Source organism: Fukomys damarensis, unplaced genomic scaffold (assembly GCF_012274545.1).
Source record: "Fukomys damarensis isolate Sample0158 unplaced genomic scaffold, DMR_v1.0_HiC HiC_scaffold_2, whole genome shotgun sequence".
NCBI lineage: Eukaryota > Metazoa > Chordata > Mammalia > Rodentia > Bathyergidae > Fukomys > Fukomys damarensis.
This window is the reverse complement of record NW_022900914.1, coordinates 10262763-10274238: the sequence shown is the minus strand read 5'-3', so window position 1 is coordinate 10274238 and position 11476 is coordinate 10262763. Positions and strand designations below refer to the sequence as shown.

The following is an 11476-nucleotide window of genomic DNA, read 5'->3' as shown; positions in this document are numbered from 1 at the left end:
CACACACACACACACACACACACACACACGCATTCCACCCTGACACCAAGCCCCCGTGATAAAAAGCCAGCTTTGCTTAGCTGCTGGGTGCTGCTGAGTTCTGAGCAGAAGCACACGCTGGGCTCCTCCAAGTCTGTGTAGCCTGGAGAGAAAGAGACCCATGCTCCATGTCATTAAAACCAGCAGATGTGGCCCTGAGGGGCATGGGGGGAAGAGACTGGCACCTGAAATTGCCCTCACCTGAAATCCCTCTAAGGTAAAGTCTTGCGCAGCGGCAGTGCCCAGGAGGCCAGAGACCCGGGGATATTTTTTTTAGTAAATTGCTCTCTGGTTGATTTTGTGAGACTTTTCAGAGTGCTGGGGATCATTCCTGGAAATAGGGCCCTTCCTTTCCCTGCAGTTTCTCAGTCTGACTCAGAAGCAAGATAAGGTGAGAGTCCTGGCTGTGTTGATTGGGCCTATTCAAGCTTGCTCCCACTTCTTCCCTGCAGGCAGGCAAATAGGACTGGCAGGACAGAAAAACGAGAAGAACTTTTCTGATGGCTGTGTTTTTAATGTTTTTGAAACCATTGGCAAATCCCCTGTGGGAAGGCAGGGAAAGGGGAAAAAGGTAATAATAATGATTACAAGATGACCTGACGTAGAGGAAAAACCAAAAGCAGGAGGGCTCTGCCTTGGCCACCACCAAACCCTCAACAGGGTGGGGCTGGGGAGATGAGCAGGAATGTTGGATTCAGCCCCCTGTGAGCAGATCTTGCATGTGAGGGGGTCTCCTTACCCATGAACAGGGTCAGGGGCAGGCATGTGCCAAGGGATGGGAGCGCCCTGTCCCTACAGGTCAGGAAAGAAATGTACCCAGAACCTAAACCGGAAAATTCGAGTCAAGTCCAAACCCAGATGATGACTCGTGGTTTCTTCCTAGCGCACTGTCCCGCTGGGACAGATCGTTTCTCCTCGGTTTGCAGGGGTTAATGTGGGCCTCAAGAGCATTAGGCATCGTATTCACTCCCTGCTGTGGATTCCTCACCGCTGGCAACAAGATGGAGGTACCAGGGTGACACTGCCACTCACCCACAGGCCACGTGCTCACCGTGGGCCTCCTCCTCAGCCTCGTGTGGTCACTGTGTTAGAGGCTGCCCCCAAGGGCTCAGGTGTGACCCTGAGCCAGGGATCGTCCCCTGTCTCCCTTCTCCTTAGAACGTGTGTCCATCCGGGGGGAAGGAAGCTGCGTCCTCCTTCCGCTTTCTCTGCTTCCTCATTCTTTGGCTCACGGCTGACGAGTGGAGGAGTAAGCCAGTTCCTAGCAGGGTCGGCAGAGGCCCAGTCCCCGCTCTCGTGTGGCCACAGCGCTGCACACTGGTGGTTGTAGAAACTTCCTTTCTTAAATAGTTGGGGACCAGAGCCAAAATAAAGGGGATTCAAACCTACCATGTGGCCGGCCATGCCAGGAGAGAGACCAAAGGCATCTGGGATCTCTTTGGGGGGCTTACTCGAGAGAAAAGTTAAGGAAACTTATTTGCAGTAGGAAGGGTTCCGGTTCGGGTCACTTATAGATCACTTAGCTACCTTACGTTGTAAGCAGGCCTAAAGTCTTGATTAGAGCCCTCAGACACCCTGACTCTTTTCAGCCTAGGAGAAAGAAGTCTTCTCTTAGGGCTGGAGGAAGAACCCTTGCGTTGAGGGTGTTACTGGCACCCTATGAAAATGGGAACGCACTTTGTAATCTTGACGGTGCTTTACGAATGACAGAAATTATTATCATTCCTCTTCTTGCCTTGCTCAGACACAAGCAAGCACCACTGCTGACGCTGATCCTATTTCTCCTCTCAGTCTAGTAGCGATGTTTGTGCAGGTTGGGAGCATTCTTTTTCCAGCAGCAGCACCAGAAGAGCATGCCCAATAAACCCACTTAATCAATAATGAATTAATTAATCACGTAGCCCCTCAAGGATAGGAGCCAGCAAGTAGACTCATTGAGTCTCAAGGATCCGACAAACGTGGCCCTCCTGAGATTTCTGAGCCAAAATAACTCTTAGTGTCTAGGGCTAGGCGGCCACTGGAGCCGAGCACTGTGATCCCCACTTACTGTGATGCAGTTGCCTCGGCCAGAATGCGTGCTAATAATGGGCTAGCATGATCAACAGTGATTGTAGTCGCCGTGGGACATAATTAATTTAATACCTCTGAGCCATTCCAAATTAATACCTCCCCCATTACATGATGAAACTGAGACATACACAGAATTACTGTCAAGGCTCGGGGCTGCGAATAAAATCTTCCTCGGGCCTTGGAGCAGACTCGGGGCGGGTTCAGAAGCAGCGCATTAATCACAGACCCTCATGGTTTCCACTGGCAATTGCTGCAGCACATTGGCGGGGCCCTGTCCAGAGGAGCAACCCTGGGAGGGCACAGATTCTCCCCAGCTGTCAGGGGACGGACACTCCTGCAGGCTCTGGGCTCTGCAGACACTCGCTGGCCTCCTCGAGGTCACTTTCTTCCCAGTGACTGTTCGAGAAGGTTCAGCAGTTGCGTTGCATTGAGTAGAACCTGTTTTACAGCAAGAGAATCACAAAGTGATGCCTCAGCACCATCTCCAGTGTGAATTAAGAAACCCAGAGGCACAGAGAAATAAGACTGTTTGCCCAAGATCACATCGTTACACTGTAAGTCAGAAGAAAAGGTCATGTTTTTCTTTCCTTAGCTGCAAAGAGTATTCTCTAAGGAAACCGGAAGAAACCAAACTGGACTAATTCTTTTTATGGCACTACTGGGAATTGAATTTAGGGCCTTCACACTGAGCTACTCCCTTAGCTATTTTTTTAAAAATTCATTTCAAGATAGACTCTTGCTATATCTCTAACTTGCCCAGGCTGGGCTTGAACTGGAGACCCTCCTGCCTCAGCCTCCCACAGTGCTGGAATCACAGGCATGCTCACCATGCCCCCTAGACTGAAAAATTTAATATGGCTTACTTCACTCCATCATATCTCTAGCCTTTTCTGTTTGCATGTGTGTGTGTGTGTGTGTGTGTGTGTGTGTGTGTGTGTGTGTGTGTGTGTGTGTGTGTGTGTGTGTGTATGTGTGTGTGTGTGTGAACTGTTTATATAATAGGATGTCCCCTGCCTACCCTGTCTAATTCAAGAGAACAAAACTAACATATTTTTTCATAAAATCTGTTTAAAACCCTACAGTAGACCTCTAAGTAGAGTCCTACTGGTTCTGTTTTACAGATGAAGACAGTGAGCTCTGAGATATTCTGTAATAAATGAAAACCAGACCCCTCCTTCTGATTCCGCAACCCATGTTCTGCCAACAGCATATATCACATTGTCCCTCCCTTAGACTCTCCCAGCCGCCCTAGGTCCCTCAAGTGTATTTATTTTATATCTGGGTCTCTAAGTTTATTTTATAGCTTTTTTTCCCACAGAGGCAAGAGATGTCACATCTCTCCGAGGCGGGTAAAAAGAAGCACTCCGTTTTCCTACTTCCCAATAATGTCATAATCTTGCCTCATTGCCTTTTTAACACAGCCCTTAATGGTTTTCATGGCTGTCTTCATTGCAAGACATCAGGAAAATACAGTAAGTTGTGAACAAGAAGGTGAAATTGCCCACAACCCTACCCCGTGAAGGTAACCCTACTACATAGTGGCACATTTCCTTCCAGACAAGTGCATAATGATTTGAGTATAGCCAAAGAGAAGAGTCTATATAAATTTGGTACCATACTATATGTGTTTATGCCACCTTTCTTACTTTTATATTTTGTATATCAGTATTATTCCTAAGCACGTTTTAATAGTTGTATATCCTATTTATTTTATAGCTTTTTTCTAGTTATCGAAACTCATTGGTGTTCATGGTAAAAATAATAATAATAGTAATTGAAAAGAACGAAAAGGTCCAACAAAGGAAAATAGGTATCTGCAGCTCCATAAGGTCACCAGCCAGGAATCACAAGTTTATTCATTTTCTCACACACCAACTTCCTGTTTTGCCTCCATGCTTTTAAAGGGAGTAAATGGTGCCCCCTGGCTTCAGTGTGATCCCTCAGAAAGACACCAGATGGTATCTTCAGGAAGGTCTTTCTAAGAAGCCTCCTGCATGACCAGGCATCTGGCATTGTAAGTATTTGCCAGCATCGCATTTGATTTCCTTGCTATCCAAAAATCTGCATCTGGCCAGCTTCTTGCTGTGCTGAGTTGATTTTTCATTAGACTATTTATAGCTAGAGAGTTGGTGTTTATTTTTTCCAGGTGAATTAGAAGATGGTGAACAGAAACATTGGATTTTTGCAGGGAGTCAGTATCCTCCACTGAATAATAAGATACCACGGTGAAATCAGAGAACCCTAAAAATTATAAGCACACACCCAGAGTCACAACGCTGTGGCATCTTAGGTCAAAGAGGAGCCTCGACCCTCATCGAAAGCTTCCTGTGTGGGCCAGGAATTTAGCTCAGTGGTTCCACCGCCTGCCTCACAATCCCAAGGTCCCGAGTTCAATCCCTGATACAAAAAATAAAAAAGCTTTCTGTGATGTCCCTGATAGTATTTCTAACACTAGTCATCCAGGATCTGCTGGCCCCACTGTGTGGCACACCCAGGGTACCTGTCACCTGTGTCCCTAAATGGGCTCATGTTTGTGCATCTCTGCTAAAAGGCATTTATTTCCCTAATTTATTGATGTGAAATTCACGCGGGAGCATCTATGCTTGGCTTTGCCCCTGCTATTGCACCTCCTGCAGCTCTTCAGAAGTTGGAAGGCAGACGGCAACCCCACCCCAGCATGACTTACATTTGGGAGTGTTGCGTGCAGTGTGGACACTTACTTATCTGATACCATCGATTCTCTTTTCGGTCTCCATCTTATTACGATACTTTCTCACGGGCTCAAGAGATTGATCTGAAGCTGCCACGAGGTAGGCATAGCAAACACAGAGCATATTCTAGACATAAAATTGCAGTAATTACCTCTGGAGGAGGAAAGGGCCTTGAGAGAGGAATAATAGCATTAGACCTGGCCACAATGCAGCTCCTGCTTTACATACAGGACTTTAATTAATAAAATGACAAACACTGGTACCACATAATTGGGAAGTCTATCAAGCCCCACCGAGAGGCAGAGAAAAAAGGCCCTTGTGAACGGGCCAGCTGGAGCCAGGAGATATAATTGCTGGTGGCGCGCTCCTGGTCTTGTCTCTTCTCACTTGTCTCACTTGCTGTCTGCATATAAAAGAGGTTATTAGTCAAAACCTGCTGCTGATAACCTATATCCACTAAGATGCATCCAGAAGGATCAACGGTGTTATTGTCACAAGCGCCAACAAGTATGATTTCCCATAAATATAACTTCAGATTTGTATAAAATCCCTCAGATCAGTGTGAACACCCGCCCACGACTGCTAACTGTTTGGCAGAGGCAGTGGTTTGCAAATGGCTCCAAGTCTGCCATCTCCCTGAACCCTCCAACACGAAGGCCTTCCTCAGATAAGATCTGTTAAAACGTAAGTGCTGAGTTAGTAGAGCTGGGCTGGGTCTGAGGCTCCGTGTTTTTAGTGAGCTCCGAGGGGTTCCCAACAGTGCGGGCCCCCAGACCACATTCTGAGCCACAGGTTCTAAAAGATTTTCACAAAGTGCCCCAGAGCTGCGAGGGCCGCCCTGCTAGATCGCATGCAATGCGGCACCGCAGGTGGGATAGACAGAGCTCAGGGCTTAGTTCCGATTCTAGGTCTGCAGCATGTGGGCCTCTTTAAGCCTTGTTTTCTTCCTGTGAAAATGGCAGAGTCATATCAACGTGCAGGGGCGCTGTGGCTGTAAAAGGACACTGTCTAAATGCTTAATGCAACTTTCTGGTACTCAGTCGTCAGTTAACACGGACTTTCTATGCCATAGTCCACCCAGACAGGAAAAGGCATTAAGGTCGGATTCCAAGAGTATTCTGTGCCTACTCTGGGTGGAACCTGACTGTCAAAGTCAGACCAGATGTCCTTGGCACGGGTAGCCACCTACGGACTGTCAGAAGGGTTCCTCCACCTAGGACTGGATAAAGCAAAGAGAAGCCTTTGAAAGGGACCTGAGCCTGCCGTCTGCTTTAGGGTCACAGTTTTCCTTGCCCTTAGACACAAATAATTAGCAAGAGAGGTCCAATAACACTTCACTTGTCGTCCAGTACTTCTGATTAAGAAACCAGTGAGATCCTTACCCTTCGGCCCAAGAGTAGAGTTCTGGCTCAGGTCATTCCTTTTTACTCTCAGCCCAGGAGTCCCTCCTTTGGTGGGCTGTTCTCAAATTGTGCCTGGAGCTGATGTGACAGCGCCGTGTGGAGAAGCTCCCTCTCTATACCTTGGGCACGTGTTCAGTCATTTCTTAAGGAGGAAGAATGGCTTCTTACTCAAAGTCCAAGGTGAAAATGGACCCCTTGCTGATAGGGTCAGGTTACTTCCGGCACTAAGAAACCCTGTCACCCCAGTGGTCTCAACCCAGCCCTCACTTCAGGGTCACCCAGAGGGATTTTAAAGCCTGCTGGTGCTCAGGACCTGCCCCAGGGTACCTCAGTCAGAATTTCTGGAGCGGGACCCAGATGTGGGCAGTTTGGAAAGCTCCCTAGATGATTCTGCTTTGCAACCAAGGTTGAAAACTACTGATTTCACCAGGAGATTCACAGAATTCTTTATCTCGCTTAGTCTTCATAACTGCCTTTTAAAATGGGCAGGGAGGGGATGGTTATGATCACAAGTGTTTCTATAAACAAAAGGCCTGGGGAGATAAGCCATAGTCTTAAGGTCACACATAATGCCCCTTAACTGTGGAGCACAAACTCCCAGTTCAGCAGCCTGCCGGCCCATGGTCCCAGCACCAACATCACAAATGTGTCCCACCGACGCAATGGTGCCGTGGGCAGACTCCAAATCCAACTGAAATCTTCCTAAGTGCAGCTGAGAATTGGATGAATTAGAATATAGCCAGGGGACTGGGAAGTGGGGGGGCCCTCTCCCCTTCTCTGAAACCTGGCCCCCAACATGCAGGAAAGTACAGATGAGCTTCAAGGGATGGAAAGTTGATTTACTGTCCTTGAGCGGGAAATCTGGTAATGGCAGGAGCAGCTGCCTATGTACGTGTAGCTTTTTCTTCTGACGCTGATCAGCCATTGAATGCAAAATAAATAAGACAGTCCCTGCCTTGAAAGACCTTGTGGCCCAAAGGGAGTGAGGGCAGGGAGAGAAGATCAGGCAACAAGGCTGCTCCTCGGGAGGGCCCAGGTAGCTTTAGTCGTAGGACTTCAGGGGAAGAGAAAGTCATTTCTGGGAATGTGGGAAGAAGGGTTCCTGGAAAGGAAATAGATTTTCTCTTTTTACATGGAGAGAAGGAAAGAGCAAGTAGAGAAAATAAAAGCAGCACAGTCACAGAAGCAAAACAGTGCAAGGCACTGGTGAGGGGGAATCCGAGAACCCCCTACAAGGAGCAAGTAGGTAAAACTGCCAGGTGCCTATCAGACTAGTCCACAGTTCCCTGTTCACTCTGAAACAAAGGCACTAGCTTATTTAGTAATCAGATGTCCCACCAGTCAGAACTTCAGTCCTACTTTAGGGCATGGCTTCTCTTCCTTCCTGTCCCCACCACAGTTGGCTGATTGCAGATGTCAGCAGGCAATCAGGTCAGTGGCCTGGTTCTCCACCAGCCTGTCCTCCTCTCTGCCACTTGTTGACCTCTGACCCTTTGGGGTTGCTTGTACAGGAAGCAAGAGAAGTAACAATCTCTCTTGACTAGGACTGTTGTGGTGACCGGGCATTAATATCTCCAGGCTGTGACAAGTGTTTGCGGCTTACTGCTTCTCACACGGCACATCTATGGTTCCCTGGGAGATCTACCTTTCTCCCTGCCACTTCCTCTGTGGCTGGGAGTCTTTCCTGTTGACTACAGCCTGTACATGGCCATTGTAGCTAGTCACTTCCGCCTCCATCCACCTGTGGGCATCTCAAGATATGAGCAGCTTCTTTCTGCTGTGGTCTGTTTACCCTCCACTCAGCCCTCTGGGACAGGACCTAAAATGAGCCACACGATCCCCTCTGGACCATGTGCCACACTCATGCATTTCTTTGCCCCAGTACCCAATGCTGCCACCTGGCCTGTTTTGCTATCGCAGCAGCTAACCAACCCCTAATTCAAACTTCCGATTTTCCAGGTAGGCAAGGGACACACATTCACTGTGCTCCCCAAACTACAAGGGATAAGTGTCAAGGGCTCCCCATATGGTACCGTAAATGCATTCTCTCTTGACTTGGGATGAAGAGAGAACCCTGTCCCCAACTACCTTCTTAGCCAGAGGGTGAGACAGAGGTACTCATGATTTGCCAGAAGCATGTTCCAAAACTTGTCTTGTCAAAACATCTGCTTTTTCACATACAAAGTATGGAAAAGAGGTGATGAGCTGTGTAACCTGTTTTCTTGCGAGGCAGGAGGCAGAATCACTGAGCTAAATCCCCGACCCTACACACTTCCCTTTGAAGCGTGCTATACACTGCCTCAGTGCTCCAGCCAAAACTCCTTTTCAGCCTTTTATTACATTATCTATTGCCTCATTTAATAGTCACTGTGATAAAATAGATTAAACTATTCCTATCTTAGGCAACAGGAACTGAGCTTTACAATGATTAAATACCTTGACCAAAGTAGAAAAAGAAAAAAAACAGGTTTTGAATCCAGATCTCTTTAATTCTAGGCCTCTTAGGCAAAGCTAGAATGAAGTTAGCATCAGTGCTCCATAAGTATTCATTGAATGACTAAAAAGTTGATTTCCTTAGATTATACAGAACGCTACTGTCTTGATGTTTCAATAGGGAATGAAAAACTGTTGGAGGTTGCTGAGCTCTGGGTCACAGGTGACCGTGACAAAAAGGAAAATGTGACCAGGATATACCGTAGGATCCAGAAGGGACAAGGAATGAGAGGGAGAGGCGCTGTAGGAGGCCATGGGGAGAGCTTGGAAATACGTTACAAAGGACCTGGTGACTCACTTTGTTAAAATACTGAGGCAATGAAGATAGAAACCAGGTTGAAAGGACGTAAAGAGAGCAGAGGCAGCAAAGACAGGGAAGCAGCAGTTACCTCCCAGTTGGCCAAGATCTTAACTTCTGAATGGAGGCGTGGAAATGGGTGTGAGCCAGAGGGGTTAACGGGACTAAATAAAGGATATTTTTCAGAGCGAGAGGAATCTGATCTTCTTTATAGACGAGGGGCCAGAAGGTAGAGAGACTGAGGCTGCTGAAGGAAAGAGGAAAGTAACTGGAAGAGTAAGGGTCGTGGGCGGTGAGATGGGGCAGGATGAACAGAATAGAAAATGAAAGAGGCACCTTGACTCTAGGACACAAAAGAAAGAGGGAAAGGCTCGGTAAGTAGATATTGCTTATGCTGCACAGTGGGGAGAGAGAGAGAGAACAAGTGAAAGAGCTACCCCGCAGGGACTGTAACTGCTAGAGGAGGTCTTTCTCTCACTAAAGTGGGAGTCAAATGAATAGGATTTGGGGACAAGGAGTTGTAAGCAGCAGTGTTGGAGGGAGTGTTTGAAATACCTACTGTACTACCTGTATGAGAAATCAAATGTGGAATCCACAGAGTACGACTAACTGAGGTTCAACAATCTGCATTTATACAAGTCCAGAGCCACAGTGTTCTCTGTCCAAAGGGCAAAAAGAGAGAAAGCATATGACAGGTATGATCCCCAGCAAGGCACATCACAGGACATGGGCTGAAGGGTGAGGGATTCAAGTCAGCAAGGAAGGATAGGTTAAATTTTCTAGACACAAAAGGAAGCCAAGTCCCCCCCCCCATTATCCTGGGAGGTTTCAAAGATGGATAAGGGGAAATGGGAAAAGTACCAGTGGCCATAGATCAGGCTTCCTAAACAGATGAGCCCTAGAGACTTCTGAGGCATAGATGTGGCCTCATGCCTGTGTCACTTAACCTCTTCAATCAAACTGTAAGGCAACCAAGAGTTAGGAACTAGGGGAAGCAGGTCTTCAAATTATGAGAACCGGAGAACCTGGGTACTTTAGATGAATAGAACTCCAGCTTTATCCTTTCTACAGTGGCCATTTCCCCCCCACCCCCAGTACTGGGAATCAAACTCCAGCCCTTGTGCTTGTGAGGCAGGCACGGGAACCACTGAGCTAAATCCCTGGCCCTTATAATGGCCATTTTTGTTTAAGAATCTGAATAGGGATGGTTTGGGCAGTGATACGATGTAGTTGCCTTAAGTTTTAGGTATTGTATGTGGATTATTTCTATCAAACATGCAACCTCTTATTTGAAACAAAATGATCAGAGACCTTGTTTGTAGTTCTGCCTCCAAACATGACTGTATTTCAACTTTCTTTGAAAGATTATTAGTTACAATACTCTCTTGACCCTCAAGGGAACAGTGCCATGGAAACCATTAATAAGCACACAATGAAAACATGATTGTAGCTTCCTTTTGTCCTCCTCATTCTGGAAGACAAACACAGTAAAAGATCTTGATAAGCAGGTTTTTGTTGGACCTTTGTCTACCAAGTCATAGAGTCTCCAGTGACCAGACATGTGACACGGTACTGTTTAAGTAAGATTATTAGAGACTTGGGGGGAGGAATAAAAATCTATCACGCCTAAGTCAGTAAGAGTAAAATAATCACTTGAATAAGGGTCACAATGTGAATTAGTGCTGTAGACAAAAATCTCTGTCTACTCTTTAGGAAGTTCATTGGATTACCCTACTTAGCTACCTCACAAGTAGACTTGAGGAATTTAGGGTATCAGCAACCTGAACCAGCTCCAGAATGGCCCACTGGCCGTCCTGCGCAGCTCCTTGCACACTAATGAAAGCCACTTTGGGAGACAATGAATGAGATCAGGTGGCACCCCAGCCACCACTGGCCCAGGCTCATCTGAGTCTGGAGCGATATCATTCAGGCATCAACTGAGAGGTCCAAGAAGGAGATCTAAGGTTCCCTTTCAACTCTGACACCCTGTCCTCTGGCTGTCCTCTCCCTCGCAGCTCAGAATGTCCTGGCTCATCCGTGGAGTCTTAAGGGGAAACGTGTCCTTGGTGTTGGTGGAGAACAGAACTGGGAAGGAACAAAGCAGGACGGTCTGGCACCAGGCTGCCAGTGAAGGCTTGAGCTTGTGGCAGCGGGCAGTGCTTCCTCTCTTCAACGTGTCCGACAGGTGAGCCTCCACCCCCTCCCTCTCCTCCCTTCCTCCACCAGCCGCAGTGCGGAAGCGGGCCATGTCCTCCTCCTCCTGCGCTCTTTACCCTAGACCAGCGGTGGCAAACCTCTCAGAGCTTTCTGTGATACACACAGCTCCCCACCACTGCCCAGACAGACACATGCACGCACGCACCTGTGGACACCCACACTCTCTGCAGGTCACTGAGATCTCAACATTCCCCAAGGACTCTCGGTGCCAATGAGCACTCATTTTCTCCCCTCTCTCCTGGCGC

The 11476-nt window shown here is 47.6% G+C and overlaps 1 protein-coding gene across 1 annotated transcript in view; it reads left to right on the top strand.

Annotated features, from left to right (window-relative positions):
- The window catches only part of Alk (ALK receptor tyrosine kinase), a gene marked incomplete at its 5' end in the record, with an annotated part of 685791 nt that overhangs the window by 573699 nt on the left and 100616 nt on the right, over positions 1-11476 (top strand). The window contains one exon of the mRNA XM_033762181.1: positions 11030-11199. Within this exon, the coding sequence (XP_033618072.1) occupies positions 11030-11199 (170 nt within the window). The remainder of the gene's footprint in view (positions 1-11029; positions 11200-11476) is intronic.